General features: G+C 38.2%; 1 protein-coding gene across 2 annotated transcripts in view; it reads right to left on the bottom strand.

Moving 5' to 3' along the window:
• Positions 1-21429, bottom strand: part of kif6 (kinesin family member 6) — a 72876-nt gene extending 51447 nt beyond the window's left edge. The window contains exon 1 of one of the 2 annotated variants that reach the window (XM_028437379.1): positions 21295-21429. In XM_028437379.1, coding sequence (XP_028293180.1) covers positions 21295-21300 — 6 coding nt within the window. In that variant the 5' untranslated portion in view covers positions 21301-21429. Of the gene's footprint in view, positions 1-10216; positions 10408-21294 lie in introns of those variants that run through there. The other variant, XM_028437380.1, reaches the window with a different exon arrangement.
• Positions 21430-22405: the final 976 nt, after the last annotated feature.

Genomic DNA, 22405 nt, shown 5'->3' with positions numbered 1-22405 from the left:
TTTTGCGCCATTTATAATTTTTTTTTTAAATATTTTGTTTAATTTTAACAATGAAGGCAGTTTGTGTGCTCAGCAAAGGTCACTAAAGGTTCAGTGACTCACTGTTGGCATATTGACAGGCACTCCCCATACTGAGGGCGGGTGGATTTTACACTGCAAAAAAACAACCACTGCCTTCTCTCTCTCTCTCTCTCCATATATATATATATATATATATATATAAATGGATATAAATATATACACACAAATATATTAATGTACTGGTATTACAAAAAAGTACACTTAAATTTGTCTAATTTAACATATAATTAGTACATTAAAAGTCATATACTTAGAGCATATAAATACACTTTGAAATGTTCCACTTCAGCACGTAAAAATACAATTCCAGTTGAACTTATTATTTTTTTTTACAATTTAATTAAATATATTTAGTACAAGATTAGTTTTTCCAAAATAGCATGCTTTAAGTTACTGTAACTAATCATAGACACACTTGAAGTATATTGTTGATAAGTGTGGCTGCAAGTACACAAAAGTATGCTGAATTTTTAGTACACTAAATACATTTATTTTTTACCTGTGTATTTATGGAAGCCTGTTTCTGCCACACAAAAAAACCTTATGGCAAGTCATAATTATGAGGAAAAAAGTCATAATGAGATTTTTAATGTAAATTTAATGTAAATTTGACAAACATTTAGCTATAAAGACTTATTTAAGTACTTCTATTTTCTACACTTTGTATCATGTGCTGAATTCCAATAACCAAATAAACAGCCAAAATATGTGTTCTGAATGAATTATTATTCAAACTGTAATTAAAAATTTTAATAGTCTGTCAGTATAGACTGCTGCAAATGCTTGTATCTCATAATTATGACTTTCTATCTCATAATCGTGACTTTTTCATCCAAAAAAAAAGATTACTTTCTGTTCAAGTTTGAATATTATAATTTACATGCTACATGGTCTGGTTAGCAATCAGCCAATATCTGTTCCACCCAAAGCCAACATGTTAATGAAACATTACAGCAGTTTGTTATTCCACCTTTAGCATGTTGGTCACCTCACACTGGCATGAGCATTCATGAGGATCAAATGAGGAAACCAAAGAGCAGGACGTGTTTCACATCACGTGGCTGTCACTCCGTCTGACGTGTATTTCTTCATGTTAAGCTGTTTGGGATATTTTTGTTATGCAACATGCAAACAGATGCTTTTCAAACACTCGGACTGACCCTTTTAGTGTTCCCTTCAAGAGGAGTACCAGGTTTACCACCAACCGTTAACTCTTACACAAATAAACCATACGGCAGTTAGCATTCGGAAGTGAAACACACCCAGTGGTTAAAAATAACCGACGGGGCTGATCATCAATGTTTATTTTACTCACAGGTGTAAGGGCGGCAGTGAACTTCTTGAGGTGTAAAGGCAAAATTTGGTGTTAGTAATATTATTTTATGTGGTATTATTTGTTTTGTTAAAAATAGTAACATTCCCTTGATACTGGAACATTCACTGTCAATCATAGGAATGACCGTCTGTGAAAATACCAGCAGTTCAGATCAGATCAGTCTGGGAAGTACTCAGACCAACCAGTCTGGCACCTATAACGCTGCCCCTTTAAAAGATACTGAAAGAGAACGTGTAGTAGGGCTGGGCGGTATACCGGTTCATACCAAATACCGATATGTATTTTTGTTATGATACAAATTTTGAATATACCGCCGTACCGGTGTCATGTACTGAATTTGCGCCGTACTGAGACTGTATATGCACATGCGCAAATATGCGCACTACCGGAAAATTAATTTTTGCCAAAAAAAATTAATTTTTGTTTATTTTTGTTTTCAAAGTGAACGGACGCGTGTTTTATTTGTTTACTGGATTGGGTTAGGTTTAGGGTTAGGATCTCAGACCGGACCCTTTTCAACGTTGCACTTCTAAATATGAAGGTAAACAGTAGCGCTCTGGTGTTAGTTGTGATGTAAATCATACGTGTACATGGATAAGAAAGACACAATTGAAATCTCTGAAGCTGCATGTGAGCATGTGCATGCCTCTGTTATAGGGGAACAACACTCACGGACACGAAGGCACAGTTAGCTTAGCATGTCGGCAGTAATACACAAAAAAAGAGAGCAAATGATCGCAATTTGTAATTCCTATACTGCGGAAATAAGTCGTAGTGGAGCTGCAAACAAAACGCTACCTTATTCACCATAAGAAACACTGAGTATGCAGCATTTAAAGCTAGAAATCAAGCTAATGCTAAAGCTAAGCAAGCGTGGCAAAGAAACATTGGGCTGCTGTTGCAAACTTGTATTACTACTAGTGTGGAATTATTCTACAATATTCACTTATTATGACAGTAAAATAGACCATCCCAAGTCAATCTACTGCAGTAATTCCTCTTTCAACCAGTGGAAAATGTTGTGAACACCTGATTATACATTAAAAAAAAAAACCAGACAACCCTCAGTGCTATTGGTATGGTTACCAAAGTACAAGTACGTGGCATCTTAGGGTTAGGGTTAGGTTTAGGGTATACCAATCGCAACTATTTTTAGGGTTAGGGTTAGGTTTAGTCTTAGTCAGGCAACCTAAACTGGATAATGACTGACCTAAACTGGCCAAAAAGGTGCGCTGCATTTTAAGGATGTAACGATTCACTCAACTCCCGATACGATTCACGATATGATTCTCTCACGATTTATTTTACAAAATGGGACTGTAGACAAATGATGACTGAAAAATATTCCTTCATTTTTTTTGGGAAAAAACTAGAAAATACTGTATTATTTTCCTTTTATTTTTCATTGTCAAAAGAATTTCTTGATAAACTATTCAAAACAATGCAATTTAACTAAAAATAAATATTGAATGAAATAAATAAAGGAATAATACAAATGAAGAAGCCTATTAATTTAAATTCTGATTCTATAGTAAACAATGCAAAACTGCATAATAGTTTTTTTTTTTTTCTTTTTAAAAGTGCAACTGAAAATATATTTTGTGCCTTAGCAATTAGACTTTAAAAAAAACCCCCAGTCATTGCACTGTATTTACGTCAGATATTTGTTTGGACCAGCAGAGGGCGCTGGTAACCCAGTGGTCGGTTGGTATGCAGAAATTCATGCAGTGAAGACGAGATGCTATGTGCTAGCAGACAGAGCTAATAGAAAAACGTCACTTTTACAGATATTCACATAATATTACAGATATTCTTTCGGTGCTAAAGGGGTAAGGAATCATTTATGAACATGTTTAACAGTAGAAGGCGGCCAGAAAGAGAGTAGTAGCAGATTCCGCCCGCTGCCTACACTTCTGGACAAGAGAAGGATAAATATATAATGCCCTCTGCTGTTTAAAAAAAGTACTGCGATTCAATTTTCAGAGCATCGATATGAGCCGTGATACCTATGAATTGATTTTTAACTGCCTTACGATTAATTGTTACATCCCTACGGTGTACGGATAGAATGCCAATATATTGATACGGCAACCATACGGATAGCCACTGCCAAAGAAAAATAGTGTCAAATACCGTGAAACCGTTAGAATTTTGAAAAATACCGTGACATACATTTTTCGTCATTGCATCCAGCCCTAATGTGTTGTAAATTTGACTTGCAAACTCTATCAATATATCATACTCGAGATTTAGTCTAGACTTTCTGTAAAAGTCCTTATAGAGCAGCCAGAAGTACATCTCGTATGTAAATAGTGCAGCCGACTCCCGGCTGTGGCTGCTCTGATGCACAACATCAGAAGTAGATCCTGCACACATCCTTGTGTTGTCCATATATAAATAAAACTATATTAATTTAAGAAAATGAGGAGAAAAGCACAACAAAAATGTAAATAAAAAAAAGAAAATCAGACAGATTAGGCAGTAGCCAATGTCAACCCCGACTTTCCGTCATAACCGACCTAACATGTTGGCTCCCCATCCTTGATTTATTCTTAAATTCATTCCCGGCACATGATTTGTCTAGAACAGCAGCTGTATGATAAAATAATGTAAAAAAATAAATGACAATGTCTGCATTTGTCGTCATAGGTTGACACAACTTGCAGTGCAGTATTTTTGCAACAACAATTTTTTCTTGCAGGAATCAAAATATTTAATAAATGATTATATAGCATATATGTGAACTCACCAACCAAACAAAGATTAGGGAGCTTTCTGGGATGTAGTCTACATAAAGCAACTTAAGGTTTAATATAATACGGTCACTGAACACAGAAGAGTTGTTCAGTCAATGCAGATAATTTGTAAATGCGTTGGTTTATTTAGTGGCTCCCCTTGTAAATAACATAATATACCTTTCTTTTTATTTTCTCTGTACCTTGCACCACAAGAGGTGTCTCTTAAATATGTTGTACCTTATGTTTAATGACAATAACAGCATTCTATTTTATTATTTCTTATAGAGAAATAGCTGTGTCTATTTTCAACATAATATTATGCTGGGTGATGAAATGAGTTGCTATGGCATAAAACCACCAACCAAAGGCTGGACTGGGCTTGTTAGTGAGCAGGGAACTTCTTTGTAAAAATCCTGTTTTGGCTTGTAAGTGTCATTAGCATGAGCTTGCACTAGCGAAACAACTCCTGTATGGATATAAAAAGAATCCCTTAGAACTAGAAAGACAACTCAAATGGGACTTTCTCTGTTTGCATGCACCGTAAAAATGTTCTCTTAATGAGCCTCAGCAAAGGAAATTCCCAACAAAATCTTGTGGGTAAATTATGCTGTTGAAGAATGTCACATTTCAAATAATCTGAATTGGGTTCACATGGAGATTAGGTGACTAAAGATAGTATGTGCTTTGTGTCGCAGCTGATCTTGACATGTGCCAGATTCCATGCACAGGCACATGCACTTCCTCAAATTCTCGCTTCATTGACCTATAAGAGCTGTTATTTTGATACAGATAATTTTTTTTAGGCTGTGTGTGTCTACCCAACACATTTCCAAACTTGCACAACCTTAAAAAAGGCGCAGGCAAAAGACAGAACCAGTTTTTTCAGTCATCTTTGCCAGCATTCGATACCTTTGTATCTGAGTGCTGTCTTGGCAGGAAGTCAAAAAGCTATGCTCAGGATCTCAACCAGTTAGGCGTTGAATGGTGTGTTCTGCTAGTTTTGTTGTTGGTATATTTTGCAAATGGTTTTGGCCTGGTCTGATCAAGTGGATGAGTTACGACAAGTTTAGAAGTAATGCTCTTCCCCTAAGTAGCCTATTCTTTGACAATTTAGCCCATAGCAAAAAGTAGTGGCCAAGTAGTTAAGGACAGTAGGCTTGTAATTGTAGGGTCACCGGTTTGAATCTCACCCGGGCCAACACTGTGGGAACACTGCTCCCAGGGCGTCATGGGTAAAATGCATAGAACAAATTACGTATCTATGTGTGAAAACCTATATGACAATAAATAAAAGTGACACCCCTGATTCTTCTTCTTGTTGTATACTTGAAAGTGTACTTTTGTCAACTTAAAATGATCTTATAAAGTATACTTTAATAACCTAAAATGTGGACAAGAAGTATATACTTATACACACTAGTAGTACAGTATATAGATCAGTATACTTGCATACTTGAAAGTGTACTTTTGTAAACCTAAAATTAACTTATAAAGTATGCTTTTATGAATGTAAAATGTTTAGTCCAAAGAAGTATTAAATTAGTACACTTTCTAATACGCTACAAGTACATGGTCCATAGTATACTTATACTCAAGCATACTTAATAAAATGAACTTCAAGTAGACTACTTTTTGCTAAGGGAGTGTAAACCCAAACACCAAACTGCACTAATGTAACATAATTAAATTGAATTCAATCAATGAATGATTAGGGAAAATGGGTATATTAGGGGTCCCCAACCATTGATTACAAGGTTGCAAAGAAAGAATGTGTATTCTTATCATTATTGAAATGTTTTTATTTTTCAAATGTGTCCTGGGTATTTTATTTTGGAAAAATTGGCACTTTAGTTCATGTATGCTTCGCTTATTTAATTGACTGCACTTGAACAGGTTCATGTGGAAGTGAAGCGTGCAGACAAAGTTACAGCGGCATGGGAAGCATAGTCAACCCACAACCCTTAGACCACATAGATCAAACTCACGGCCTGGGGGCCATATTAGGCCCTTTGGAGCATCCAGTTTGACCCGTAGGAGCAAGTAAAAATGGTGCTCACAGTTTTCCTGGTGCTTATATCACATGATTGCAGTCATTTTTAATGTTAAACTGTTGAAAAAACTCAAAATGCTTACAAAATCCTTAAATTTTCCTCAAATGACGACAACTTTTCCCTTAATTAAATAGAAATTGGTCCCGAAGTCTTGGAAATTCAAAGTGAAGATCCTGATTATTGCTTAGATATGGTTGGGTTTTTTTTAAAATACATATTTAGTATTTTGTGTATATGTAGAAGCATGAACTAGGGCACAATAATGTTGAAATTACTCGTTTTCCCTAATAAAATCTGTGGCCCACATGAGATCAAACTGCTCCATATTTGGCCCCTGCCTTAGACACTAAGCAGTCTTTATTATACAGCTGTAAACGTCAAAGATAGTCACGTTGATTCCTCCGTCAGCAAACCAAATCCATTTCTTCTCAATATAACTCACATAATGCAGTCTTTGAAAGGTAACGTTGTGCCGTCTTTTACCATGTCCAAACAGGACACAGCATTAAAACATGGTGACCAGATTCAGCTCGCGTTACATATAAACTGGTGTCTATGGAAACATGTGATCCCCTTTTCATCAACGTTATTATCGGAAGAAGTAAAACAGGAGAACGGAGTAAATGTTGTTTTTCTTTTGTCCTTTATATATGTACAAAACACAAATATGAACGACAGCTGCTAAATAACTAACTTGAGGAAAACATCAGATTCAATGGGGTTACCTGCAGTAGAACACACAACTGTATACGGTAGAAGAAATAAAAGTACCCAAATGCAGTTTGGATTATTTATTAATAATAATTGCTTAACACAGGACCCATTGATGCCTATAATGGAGTCCCATTGCTCTTTGTGTGCCTTCGGAATGGCTGCACATGTTGCTTCAAATTCTGTTCACTGTTGAGCAATAGATGTGAGTCACAAATACACTGTAATGTAGCCTCACACTCATAACCAAATAGGGGAATGAAAAATCTTTAAATTCAGGTCTGTGATCAACAGTAAAGCCAGTGAACATTACAATTGTAGATTGTAACGATGAGACGAACAATGCAGGAGATGTTTGGACAAGTAGGGAAAACTGGGTTGGTTTTCACCTGAATTTCAATTAGCTCAACACTTCCAGGTACAAAGAAATATGATATTCTAGAGATAGCATCAAATTGGCAAGACATCACAAAAGAAAGGTAAACAGATTTGGCTTCATTGGGGGAAGGGAAGCAAGAAAACAAGTGGTAGATGCAGAGACTGAGGTAGACTGTGGCAAAATCACATTGATGATGAAAACAGTGGAACGGGTTCTCACACACAAGCAAATACTGAACACACTTTAAAGCTATTTCATTACAGTTAATATTCAGAGGTATTAAAAAAAAAAAAAAAAAAAAAAAAAATCACTCACAAATGGCATTATTTCACAAGACTATCCATTTATTTCAGTGTATTAAGTACAGGTGTCCTGGTTCAGTATTAATAATGGATATTGGTCCGATATTAGCAAACAAAATGAGTATCAGATTGTCGGCCCACATCTAAGATCACCAATTTTTCATAAATTTTAATGAATTTATTAAGGTTGTTTTTCAAGGTATTTTAATTTTAGCTTATTTAATTCTTCATTAATATTTTAAGAATATTTTGTAACACTTTAGTTTAGGGAACACCTATTAACCATTAATTAGTGGCTTATTAGCATGCAAATTAGTAACATCTGACTGTTAATTAGTCATTTTTAAGCACTTATTAATGCCTTATTCTGCATGGCCTTATTATACAACTAGTAAGAGTTTTCCCTGAATAACCTCAGAATTATTACTTTTTAGTATAAAGTAAGGAAGTTGTTGTATATGAATTACAATCTCATGTTAAGGTTAGTGGGGTTAGGTTAATCCTAATCCTATCCCTAACCCTGCCATTAAGTGTATAATAAGGCATTAATAAGTACTTGATGATGACTAATTAAGAGCCAATATGTTACTAATGCTAATTAAGCAACTAATTAATAATTAGTAGGCGTTCCCTAAACTAAAGTGTTACCGAATATTCCTATGTTCATAGTTAAAATTTAATCAACCCATTGGTTAATAACAAATGTTTCAGTATTTCTCATACCTACTATTGTTTAGGTCTTTTCTAACATTTCACGCCACAAAATACAGTAAGTAATGAAAGTATGTATAATTCGCGCTGATATCGTGTCAGATCAATCAAAGAAGAAAAAATTCCAAAAAGAGGGTTTACTAGCGGGGCTAAATGATGCAATGACCATTCACAATTCTCAAGCGCCAACTATGATAAGTAGACATTCATAGATTCTCTTTTGAATCCTGTTGGAAGTTTGTCATCAGCAACGTGCAAATCTGACAACAGCTGTTTACGTAAGTCGATCTGTTTTGTTTCGGTCTGTCTCTGTTTTCAGGTATCTATGCTACTGTGCTCAATGCAAACATCATTTTGAATCCCTTCCGTTGAGCTGTAAACATTGCAACAAACGTGATGATTTGTCCACACATCATAAACAGTTAAAAAAGTGCCAAAATGACAATGAAATGTACCAAAACACTGACACATAACCATCAATTTCCAATACAACTGTTCCAATAACAAACAAAAAAAGGTTTGCTTATAGGAGATTTTCTTTGTGGTTGCTCTGTGTGCCGCAGGACCCCACTAATTTCCGATTATTGTAAAACAATCTAGTTCAGGAGCGTATATGCTTTAATGGAATATACATTGAATGTAGAATGGGAATGTAATAAAATAAAACATGTACAGTAGGTGGCGCTATGCACCAATTCAGGTTGGTTGCAACATGCCAATAGCCAAGAAAGAAGACGAAGATTGGGGATGCGTCCAAATAGTCCCTCCTATCCTATCCACTTTTCCTTAACCCCCGTGGATGACGTCACAGGGTTAAGGAAAGGTGTTAGGAGACTTTCTAAAGGAGTTAGGGAAAGGCCACCACGTTAGTTTTGACAATCAGACGCACTTCCACTAAGTGACGTAATAATCCGAAGGCCGTGAAGGTTAGTGACGTCTGCCATGGTGAAAAAAAAATACAAATTTCCAAAAATGGCCTACTTTTGCGCTGATATTAATCTCAAATATCGCAAGGTTTGAATTTAAATCAAAGGAAAAGAGGCCACGACGAACAAAAGTGAAACTAAAAGAATGTCACATTGAGAATGGTTGCTCACACTCACCTTCCACTCAGGAAACAAAATGAATCCAAAATAAGTTTGATTCTATGAAATTGTTAAATTTATGCAAGATATAGGCCTACATAACATTGTAGGCACACAATTGTACATATTGATCAACAGAGTGCTCTGTTTTATGTCAGTTATAATCTGATAATAGGGTTTGTTTATCACATTTGGGTTCTAGATAATTTAAAGTTGTTCAAGGCATATTGTTGAATTAGTAACTTACATGATATGTGTCCCTGTTCAGTCTTTGTGAGTTTCCATGAGCGCTCGGATGAGCGTGTCCCTTTAAATGTTGTTGCAGCAAGGAATTGTGAGTCATCATTATCTCGTCTTCTCTGGTAAAAGATACATCAGTGTTTCCTAGGCTAAAGGAGGTTATAAAGAAGGCATTGAGCTTCCTTTCCTGAACTTTTAAAGAATTTGAACGCTCCTTTTCATGGTCGCTACTTAAACACTTCCCGGGGGTTAAGGAAAAGTGGATAGGAAAGGAGATAGGAGGGACGAGTCGGACACAACCATTGAAAAGCTGGTGGCGCGTTTGGACACCCCTTATCTCAAGCCATAACTAGAGAAATTTAACTGAAGCTGGCTTTTCAAGTAGCTCCAGCCACACTCTGCTAATTAGCTACATTCAGATCACCTGTGTTACGCAGCTGCAGCTAATCTTCTCATCTCGGTCAGATTTAAGCTGTGTTCCTCCTTTTGTGCTGTTGCTAACTGATTTCTAGTGTACTGACTCTAGACTGAATAAACAAAATTAATTCATGGTTCATGTTTAAACAAGAGAAAGCTGCTCACCTGCGTTTTGCCAAAGGCCACAATGCAAGGATTATGACAAATCCAGATTCAAACCGCCAACCACATTCAATCTTTCCTCTTCAAGTGTCTTTCTTTCAACACTACAGACTAAAAAACTATTACAAAAATTAGGCTTTAACTTTCTTTGTGGCATTGTCGCCTGATCACTCGTGGTTTTGCTCACTCTTAAGCCTGGTAGATATCAAAGTTCACCCTGCATTCTTGAAATATTGTATCTGAACGTCCAGGATAAAAAAAGCACGGCTATATTGAGAGATGGATTCAAGGGTTCGGCAGCAAGTTGTGGAAAGGTTGACATAAAACTATTTATTCCCAGCATGTTTGCTTTTCTTGCAGCTTAAAGGGCAATCTGAATATTCCAAAAGAGAAATGTATGGTTTTGACTGGTTTGTTTGGAAAACATGAGCTCAACACTGGATGCGCCCTTTGTCAATGGAGAGAATGTTACGTATTCATTCAATGAGGGCAGTTGAATGTGAAATGCAGTTTGGAAGATGAAAAACCAATGAAGTAAATGAACATCTTTAGGAAGAATAAACAAATCGTGATGTAGGAAAACTTTGTAGGATGATCACATTTTACGTTAGTCTTTGCAAATGGCCTGGATTAGAACATCTCCTATAAATAACAATTTCTTTCTTAAGACCTTCTGATAACAGGCCAATACAATTTTAGTCAAATGACTTTTTCCATTTGAAGGCAGGCATACACTGCGATTTTTGGCCCATTTTGAGCCGATTTTTTATTTTATTTTTTGGGATCGGCCTGAGTGTCGGCTAAATTGTGTCGTGCGTTGTGTAGTATACATGCAATTAACACCTCACGACCAGCTCCTGATCAGCAATCGTGTGGTCGTAAGTAAATCAAATATGTTTGAAATCCTGGTCGCTCCTAGTGAGGGTATCACACTGTTGAAGCAGTGCCACGGACCGGCTTATCTCAAACTTCTTTTCTGCTACTCGGTGAAGGTGGTCGCATTCTTCTCTGCTACCACACTCCTCCCCTATCTGCTCTTGCTGCTTGTTTTATCTTCTGTCTTGTGGATCAAATAGGTGACTTTTTCTGCCTTTTATCCAAAAACGAAAATTATGGAATTGGTCATCTGTTCTCTCAATGCAATTGATCACATTTTTTCAACAAAAAGACCGGGCAGGGGTGAGCCGTGTGATCTGTCGGAACAATTGCGGCCGAATACACGATGGATTCCTGGAATAAGTGGAAGGTTGTGTGTCTGTCCATGCTTTCCATGGAGGACGTCTATATGATTGGATTTACAGTAGAGGGGATGTTGCTGATTGGAGCTGGCAGCTTTCTGATCTATCGCAAAGTCTGTCTTACGTTGCCAGCTGTTTTGGGAAGGCTGCCAGTCATTTCTGAAGGGTGGGGCAGAGCACTCAGACTAATGTGATGAACAAACTCAAAAGAAAGCAGGAGGCTACTTTGGAGTGTTTACGCGGAATTAAAAGCCAACTTGGAGAGGCTTTAACGTTTTTATTTGCAACAGTTAAAGCTGCAGTGTGCAGAATCCGCTCTCCACTCCATTTTGAAACCGAAACTCAACCTCGATTACCGGTGTCTTTTGTGAATGTCATTTTTCTCCATATAGACTAGTGACAAGGGTATGGACTTTGTCTTGTGTAATTGGAGGTTTTTCTGGTGTTTTTCAGACTCTAACACAGAATACATGTGTTACTGTCCTGAGCAGCGGCTGCTGTTGTCGGTTCGTCCCGCCAGAGATCACACAGAGGCGGCTTTGATCCCAGCTGCCTGCCGCTCTGAGCGGACTGATAATCATCACTCCGCATCAAGACTATGAAACTAATTCACCTTGAATATGCTTCTCTTGGTTTACACACGATTCATCCCATCCGTTCCCACTCTCACGGAGGTCCACAAGGACGCAAAGCAAAAACGATCCATTCCTTCTCAGTGTTTGTTGCTTCTCCAGCTTGGTCTGCCTTTTCCGCTTGATTTGCCGTGTAACTGTTGTGTCTAACGCTGTTATGGAGACTTCTGCTTGGATGTCCGTCATTTCACTTTTACAGCTGTGAGCTGGCGTCTGGAAGCTCGGGACCTTGGTGTGGTGTCGAGCGGAGCTGGACAGTCCACTGGTGTGTGAGCGCCTGCGAGGTGGGTCAACGCGTCAGGGGCGTCTGGGGTAGCGTTGGAAACCGAGGTTCGAGACGTTGGTGTGGCGTCGAACCGAAAACAGCGCCGGCCAAGAGGAGGCAAGGTAAGCGCTGCAAGTGCATCCAAAATCCTATCAGCGTCCGTCGACGGCGGTTAAAAAAGATCCGCCTGTGGACAGTTGAGCTGGTAGGAAAGACGCAAGATATGCTTATGAGTGAGAAGAGGTGTTTGAATGATGTGTGTCGTCCGCCTCCTCCTCTTATAGGAGGTGAGAGTATCCCTGGCGGACCGACGCGTTTCACCAGCCAATCAGGATCGGCAGATTGAGAGAAATGCTTCTGAGGGCTGCAGGTGGAGTGTGCATCCCGTAGTGAAACATCTCAAAAAATATTACTCATAGAACCGGGGTTATGAAAATAACGTAATTTTTTTCCCCTCCCATTGTCATCCCTGCTTGTTCATGTGTGATTGTCGTTTTTTCATGAAGAAAAAACATGCCTTTATTACTCATGAAAGGTCCATGAGATAACTGTGTTGTATTCGGCGCTATAGAAATAAAATTGAAGTGAAATTCCAGCTGATCCAGCATGTTTACCTGCAGTTACTTATTATAAGCCATTTATTTGGTTTTATTGGATTTTTGTTTACGGTGCCTGTAAACATACTGACTGTCTTTACTGTACCAGCTGGCTGCACGTTGTCTTGGAAACGGAATGAAGTGGCTAAAATAAATTATTTTGGCTCTATGCTTCGGTATGAAGAGATCAAACTCTGTTTGAAGGAAGTCTATCATAACTTCTCCATTGCCAAGCCAGGAGGAAAGGCTTAAACATACATAAAGGATAACTTTATCCTGTGAAGTCAAATAAGGGATTCTGTGAGTAGTTGAATTATTTCTGTCTAAAATTAAGCTCAGGTAAGGCTTTAACAAAACTTTTTGCTCTGTGAGCACTGTGGAAATGCTTGCTGGCTAACTGAGCAGTTCAGGAATTTTAAACACGAGAGCTCCCATAAATGGGATAAACTTTGTGCAAAAGGATAGTTTCTAGCTTCCACATTCCTGTTCCCATCAGTAGGGTGCCTTTTCAATGAAATACCTTGAAGTGCTGAACTCGGCAGCCTTTTTGAAGCCAGAGTGAGGGCCGTGCGTGGAGCTACTGTTGTTGCATGCCATTCCCCACACAATAGACTGCGTTATGTCATCGTTACCCCCGTTTGACCCTGTGATGTGTCCCACAGAAAGGGTCCATCTGAGCTCGCCAAAAGATTACAGCTTCTCAAAGATGGTGGAAACCACAAGGAGGTTTTCGAGTGCTTTACCATATGTGATAAGGAAAACCAGCCAGTGATTATTTGGGTCATAAAAACCACTTCAAAGAACCATTTCACTAAATTATATGGCAGGAATTTGAATATAGTGATCATTGATGGTATTTGTATTTCTTTTGTAAAACAGCTCCTTTGGGCCTTTTCTGTATTCGGTACCATGCGACTAAACTCACCTATTTGATAATATTTTTTAAGAATCGACACCAGTCTGGTGTCAAAGGTTCTTTATACAAGGCTGACGCTTACATTTGTCATCTCTGTTGTCAACAGTCCATTTTTCTTGATGAAATTACAGTGTCTGTAAAGTTTTGAGGGGATTTCCTGTTAAATTCACTTTTCATTTTTTACATTTCACACAGAGCAGATATTAAATTCATTGACACACACACACACACACACACACGCACACACACACACACACACACACACACACACACACACACACACAAGAGAGAGAGGCAAGATGATATCAATACCGATCAGTAGATGAAAAGGGAACAGGTCAGACAAGGGCAGAAATGGAATCGGGCTGTATCTTTTTAATGGTCAGAGGAAGGACAAGGAATGTGAGAGGTTCAAAAGAAGAAAAACTATGTTCGTCTTGAATGTAAGAGAAAAAAACGTAAATAATTCCCAGTTTAAAAATGCAGCTTTCCAAATCGACACCTTTTGGTTCCAGGAAGAGAATTACAGGAAAGTTCATCGTTGAACTTAAATGGATTTTCAGATAACTGTTAATACACTATACTAATACACTATAGTTGGAATAAGGCTCAAGAATAGGCGCACTGACCTCTGACCGACCTTTTGGTAGAACTTGAGCAGTGACTTCGTCTTGTCTTTCACAGAGGACGCAAAAATACAAGGGGGTGATGCTAATTGCTAAGTTTGTGTGTGTGTGTGTGTGTGTGTCGTCAGCAGACAAAAACCAGCGGCTCAGTGGAAGAGAGGGTCTCTGTGTTGTGTTACACAAACCACAGCCCAGTCATTTTAGGTGAGAAGAAACAGAAAGGGGACAACATTGTTTTCACGCTAGTCGCACAGAGACAATATTCTACAAACAGTCCAACATGTACTGTTAGAAGTCTTGTGGCTCGACCACTTGGGTGTGTCATAAAAATGGTGACCTAGTTCAGCTCTTCATGGTCTGAGCACAAAGTTTTAAAGTTCACTGGAGAATTTCACAGCTGCTAAAACTTGGTGTTTTTCGGAGTAGTCGTAGCAGATTTAAACATAACGTTGTGAACAAAGGATACCAACTGTACAGGGAGTGGGAATAGAAGCAACGCATATACAAGCACACCATGCCAGGCCGTAAAAAACAAAACCATGTTTTAATAAAATCATACATAAAAGAGGCAAGTGGCTACATTACTAGTTTTAACTAGGGTTGTGTATTGCCTGGCATTTGGCGATAAGATTCATAGGCCACAATACGATACAATATAATATATCAGGATATTAAAGTACAAGGAAATTATTGCAATTTTTTGCTCTCATACACATAAGTAATTAGTAATGTGCTAATATTGCTATGTTTACGAGATAATCTTGCCTTTGGGAAATATATAATTTCCTTTCCTCTGTGAAGAGGTCAGTATTACATCATGTGAATGCATCCCTGATTGAAACACTCAAGTTTGAATGTAAACACCGATTATTAGATTTTAAGCCCCACAAAAAAATGACTCATGAAGTTGGGACAAGCTTGCTTCACCAGTAGACCAACTACTTAGTCAAATGTTATTTCAAAAGCAAACATATTTATCTTTATCAAATCTTACGATTGGACTTCCTTTGAAAGCTGGCATGATGTCATCCAAGGAGAGATCATCATTTGCGTGCATGAAGTCATTATCTCTGCGGTGCAAATGCCTGTTATTTTCTATCATCCCTCCTAAAGGTCAGAAGACTCGCGTATTGAAAATAATCTCAACCACTTCTATTAAGCACTTCATTCATATACTCAATTGGTTGGTTACTTGGACAATTTGAGGTAAGTGGTGCTGCTCAAGGACAGCATTTTTTTCCGCCAGCAGGTCAGCGTGACAAGCATTTTGGGGAAACACGAACCCAGAGCCTCAAGTGATTATTATACAAGTCATCAGACAACCACGAGGAATGTAACAAACAATGTTTTTGCGATTTTTATTGATTTGTTTTTACGTTGGCTTCACATTTGAGTTTTTACTCAGCACATATATTATTGGTTGGGGTCATTAAAACTGAAAAACGTTTCTGACGTCAACATTAGAAAACAAAACCTTACAGGGATACTCAATCCGTGTATCATTCATTTTTCATTATGTAAAAAAAAAACATGAAAAACGGAAAAAAAAAACACTCATTATTTGATATTTGTTTCTAAAACCAAAATGAAAAAACAGAAAACACCTTGTTTTTCAAATTGAAGCTTGTTTGCTTCGGAACAGAAAACGAAAAACGGAAAAAGAACACCGTTATTTGTTTTCCCCATTACTGATTAGCCAAAGTATGTGACCCGAAAGTGTACTCTCATCCGACGCTAACGGCTATGCTAACGGCAGTGCGCCATGACAAGATCGCTGCTTCCAACGTGTCCTTTTCGCTTTAGCTGATGTTGGGCACAGAACCTCTTCACGGACATTTCGGAGGATTTAGAGACTCCTAAGTGTTGCAAAACTAAAGATATCGCAGAAAAAAAAAAAAAAAAAAAAGATATCGCGGAATGTGTAACGCTTCACTTCCGGGTCACGTTCTTTGGCAAATCGGTAATGGAGAAAACAAATTACGGTGTTCGTTTTCTGTACCGAAGCAAAAGAGCTTGAATTTGAAAAACAAGGCGTTTTCCGTTTTTTCATTTTGGTTTTGGAAACAAATATCAAATAATGAGTGTTTTTTTCATTTTTCATGTTTTTGTTACATATTGAAAAACGAATGAACGAATGATACACGAATTAAATCACGGATTGTACTCAACTGAAGGACTTTCGGCTCCCATTGACTCCATATGCAATCGGGAATACGAAGAGTAGTGCATACATCATCACGACAACATGATATGCAATCACTGATTGGCTGAAATCTCCAAAATGACGATGCCCACATATGAAGGGAAAATACGTGTGTTTAAAGGCTAGAGGTTGATTTAAATGACACCAAAGCCATTTCTAACACAAATCAGTAACAAAGTGTTAACTTACAACTTTAGACCAGTTCTGGAAAAGTATATTCTTGACAGGTCACAAGTCTATCAAAAGGATAATATACAAAATAAAAACTGACATGAATGATTTTGGACTGAGTTTGTATAGGAAACAACAAATGCAAAGCCCTTGGGACACTATACCAGACAGAGGACAACCAATAGCTGTGATGTATCATCATTATTAACAAGAAGACCAGAAAAAGCTATGAGAAAAATCACAAAGATCACCAAAAAATGTCTTCATCACTAACATTCCCTGCAGTCAAGCCACAGGAATGACAGAACTCCATGTGAAAATCCACTTAAAGCAGGGCGTCCGCCCAAACTGAGAGCTTTTGCAGGAAGTAGACTAATGACAGAGGTCACCAAGACACCTCTGACACCTCTGAAGGCTCAGCGGCTGGAACACAGACACTGTACAGGCGTCAACTGCTTTATATCAGTTAAAACCTAAATGCTGCAAATAAGAAGTCCGTGCAACAGAGAGCTGATGGTGGTTTTTCAAACTCACAAAAAAGCACAGCCGGATTACTATTGCAACAACACATCATCAGTAGTGTAAAACCTACCTGTCTCATGACTGTCTAAACCCAGCTCACGTTCCCCAGTACAGGCCCATAAGACCAGCTGCTAGGATTTCAAAACACCAAACCCTGTTTGTCATTCCAGACATCCTGATTCAGTCAAAGTTAGAGTCTCAACTGGTTTAAAGCCAGCAGAAAAAAGAATGAGGTTTATGAAAAAGCAGTTTTAGATGTCCCACTGTCAGAGCTGTTCCCAGTAGACACATTATGTGGTTCATCAGTGAACATTGCTGCCTCTCAGTGCGTTCAAGTCCCACTAGTGGCCCCCAAACCTGGACCAGCTGGAGTCCTATCCAGACTTCTTCTTGTCCAGTCCAGATCTAGTCCCATGCCGTATTTCCTCAGCTTCAATAACAGGTCAATAGTCCTAAAGGTGGCGCTACAGGAAGCCTCTAACTTTTGAAAACGTGAAAATTTACAAAATAATTAACCATATGTGCTGCAGATTTGCATCTTTCACCAAAATGTAGCCCCAATACCAAAGAAACCTTTGTACACTTACATTTATTGCAAATTATGAAGTCCATCACTCTATTATTTCAAAACTGTCAAACTTATTCAATCTATCTCCTCCCACATTTTTTGCTAAATTGACACCAAACTTAGTAGAGCAGATCTTGTCCCATACAAATAACACAGATTTTTAATTTATCAAAAATTTCTACAGTCTATAGTCTACAGTTCAAATGTTTGACTATAAATGGTATTGTAAACATTGCAAAGTACATTTTTATTGTTTGGAAAATATTCAAATTTTTGAATTTTGCTCTGATGCTAACAATTGGAAACATCAGTTTTTCCACTTTTGAGGACAATATATCATTGTTATTTATTTATTTTGTTATAATTTTTAGGCTTCTAATAAATAATCTGTTTTTACTCTAAGATCTTCACAATTTTTAAACTCTCAATATAATTTGATGCTATTTCCTATACAGGCGTGGACTCAAGTTTCTAAATTATTGATGAAACAACAGTGTATGCCCTAATAGACTGTTTGGTTTGATCCTCCTACAGTATGAGCCCATGCCTTTTAAACCCTGACTCTTCATGATGTGACTTTTATCATTTTAATGAGTTAAGTTTGTACCTCAAACTTTCATAAATCATCTTTAGACACTGACCTGAGTGCAAAACAGGAGTTTAGAGATCAAGCTCTTGCATCCTCATAGTGTGTGTGTGGGTTCTGGCTGCTATACTGTATGTGCGAATGTGGTTGCACCAACCAAACGCACATGTGTGAATTCAGTTAACACCGTTCCTTCTCTCCCGCACACCCTGGAGATCTCAAAGTGTGGACTGGACCGTTTTATATCTGTAGCCTTGTCAAATCAAGTGTGTCCATATAACCAACCTGGCTCCTGTCTGACTGGAAATCCTGCTGAAACTAAATCTGTTGCTTTTGGCTCTGTGCGTCAGACCTTGAGAGTGGTTTTGTATTTTCGAAAAGGTTGAGCTGCACATGATTATTCTCTTGCATGGACACTTGAGCAGCTAATGAGAAGCCCCTTTGCCTTGCTCGTCAAAAAATGTCCCCAAGTCACCCAGACTTCGAGGTTTACCAAAGTGCGTGGCATTTCTTCTATGTGTGTCACAATTTGTGATTTAGATAATAGGATGCTGAAGATACATCTACTCTGACTCCTGGCATCATTAAAGCACTTTTTATGTGCATGTCTATGGCGCCAAGTGTGATTCATCTACTTTAAGGGCTTGGCAGAAAAAAGACAAGGTTAAAATTACTGAGTGAGTGTCATTATTTGACAGAACTCTAACTCCCCCATGATACACAATCCCTTCCCTCGCTCACGTCCCCTCCTGCTTACAACCACTGCTGTGCTTGTTTTGCCAAATTGAAGATTAATCAAGGCCTCTTTTTCTTGCCTGGCTCCTTTGGGCTGAATCGTTTGCTTCCACTGGATAATATCATCCTGACTTTGACAGGCTGACTTTGTTTTATGCACCTGAAACCAACCTCTTTATGCAATTTTCAGAAGGAGCCATGCATTTGAAAGATTAGATTAAATGTTTTAGACCTTTTCATTGAAATGGTGGTGCAGTGTTGCACAAAAACGAGTTAGTGAAACTTTCAACCCTCCCAGATGTCAATGAATGAAAGAGTTTTGGGACTTTAAGGACAGATTCTTAATCAGGGGTGCAGTATGGTCCTGGAGAGCTCCAGTCCTGCATGGTTTAGATGTCTCCCTGCACCCCTGCTATGAATTATCATTTGTAAGGGTGTCAGATAACATAGTGTTTCTTAAATGGGGGTACGTGTACCTCTAGGGGTACGCGAGGGCACTACGGGGGGTACTTGAGAGCGAGAGAGAGAGAGGAAAATTAACAAATAAAGTGTCAGTCTTGGTCTCACTCCAGGTGTGAGATGACCGAAAAAGATAAAAACTATAGAAATAAATCTATTCAGGAGCCACTAAATCAATGTTTTTCAACCTTGAGGTTGGGAAATTTAAAAAAAATTAAAATTGATTTTTGAATTTTTTGAATTCTTTTTGTTTTGTTTTTTTTATCAAAACAACACAAACTCTTAAACAACTGTATTTCTAGACTTTCACTTTGTGAACTATAAATCTTGGTCATCTAAAATGCTGTAAAAAAAAAAAAAAAAAAAAAAAAAATATATATATATATATATATATATATGAGCTCAAACTCTATCAAAAACTAAAGCCCCATTTGCACAGGATAAGTATTATCTGGGCACCCCACGTAATAAATAAATGACCCCCCAACGTCTGGTTTTTATGTGGCGCGCATTCGCACGGGATAACTGAAGCCTGAGATTTTGCTCAAATTTGCGGACATCTCCCGGATATGATGTCAACGCGCTGCGTATTGAGCAACATTTGCTCACATTGTTTTCAAAACATGGCGAGCACCAAGAAAAAAAGTAGGCACTGGACGCGAGAAGAAACCTTAAAATTAATAAAATAAATCAACGTGTTCCGGAAACAAAACAATGAGTAATCGCGCATCAGATCCCGCTCATTTCTGTCCAAATCACAGAGATGCCTATTCGCATTGGATTAGCATTATCACAGGACCTCGGAGTTCAGCAAAACTTAGTATGTAATTTTTACTTTACGAATTACTGACATAGCCGATTTGCACGGGATTAACATCACAGACATTCTCCGCAATTATTACAAATCACAAGTGGTCCCTAGTTAAAACTAATCCCGGGCTTAATTCTAGAAAAAAATGTCTTCGGGCTTGCCTGAAATTCTTGATATCAAATTGGAATCAAAAAAGGTTGGGAAATACTGCACTAAGTACTGTTTCCTTCCACTTACTTACAACATGAGATTTTTTAAAATGTGTCTTATCACTAGTTCATTCCATCATTGTTCTCTATAGTTGTTTTTATATAGTTTTCTAAGTAAACTGTTGTAGTCAGACAAAGGGTGCTTGGATTCAGAAATAAGAGAAATGGGGTACTTCAGCCAAAAAAGTTTGAGAACCACTGAGATGTCATATAGATAGATAGATGGATTACAAAAGTCTCCTCGATGTTAAGAAACATGATGTTGCACATGGGAAGCCATCAGAAACACCATATTTAAAAAGAAATGTTGAAATATACGTATCTATAGAGATTAGTATAAAAAACAGATTAGGGTTGTCAATAATACATCTGCAGAGGCAGTAATTCACTGTGTTGAAAACTGGACACTTTGATAAGAATCCATCCATCCATCCATCCATCTCACGTGCACATTCAGACACAAACTTCTCTCCAACCAAATAACTTGTTGCTTGATGGAAAATGACCATGAACATCCTGCACAATCAGATCACGACTCACTCACAGACATCCGTCAGACGTGTGCAGCCCTGAGCAGCTCCAAAGTCTCCACCACCAGCCTGTCAGTCTCTGCCGTGAATGATGCGACATGACATGATCTGTGTGGAGTTCAGCTCAGGCCATATAATCCACTGAGCCTCCTTTTACTGACTTTAGAGCAAACCGATTCCTGGCTGCTGATTTATCTAACACACATGACAGCGGGGTGGTTTCTCCCTCTCCAAGACGTGCAATTGGTGTTGATGTCCATCTTAGAGCCCAGGTCAAAGGGAATGCCCAGAATTTGCAATTAATGAGGGATTACAGGCTGTGAGGAGATCAAAACACAGCCAGTCATACTGTTTCTTCATATTTCAGAGGATTAAATGCTTAGCAGCTGGGGGTGCAAGGCCATTCCTTTATGTTCAGGAACCTTTAGCTCTTTTAATTTGGAAAATTGGAAGTCCAAAATGTGTTTTTGTGGGGTTTTGTTATACAACCAATGCCATTATGTTAGTGTACTCGTTGTTTTGTTTTGGAACTATTTCTAACTGATGGGTTAGGTAAGAAAGTTGGAAAGTTAGGTTTGGAGAACGGTGTGAACACAGAAATAATAGGATAGCATGAATTTGAAAAAGCCTTTTTCTTTCTGGTCATCCCACAAAATACTATACAAAATACAAAATATGATTTTGTTTAATACAAAAGACATTTCTACTAAAAAAACAAATGAAAAGCAAACAAACCTTAAGGGAGCACAGGGCGGGATCTAGAAATCAGACTCCATAGTGACACCACGGTGGTTAGGGTAACTGCAGCCATCAGCCAACCCGCCGCGGGGGCACGCATCAACAGTTAACAGCTGAAACTCGAGGATGGATACCCGACCGAACCCTGACGGGACCCGACATTACCGGACGGGTCGGATTCACACAGATATTTAGAACTGGTGACTGGGTTTGGTCACATAGTGTTGTTTGCGCGTCATTTCTTTAAGAAAAAAAAATTAGGTTTTCACTGAAAATGTGGCCCGATCCACACTCCAACTGTGACCCAGTTATTTATTTACTTGACTGTTTACTGCAAGACCTGTGCACATGCCTCTGCATACATCTGTGGAACACAACAACAGTTTA

Source organism: Gouania willdenowi, chromosome 22, assembly GCF_900634775.1.
Source record: "Gouania willdenowi chromosome 22, fGouWil2.1, whole genome shotgun sequence".
Taxonomy (NCBI): domain Eukaryota; kingdom Metazoa; phylum Chordata; class Actinopteri; order Blenniiformes; family Gobiesocidae; genus Gouania; species Gouania willdenowi.
This window is presented reverse-complemented; position numbering and strand designations above follow the sequence as displayed.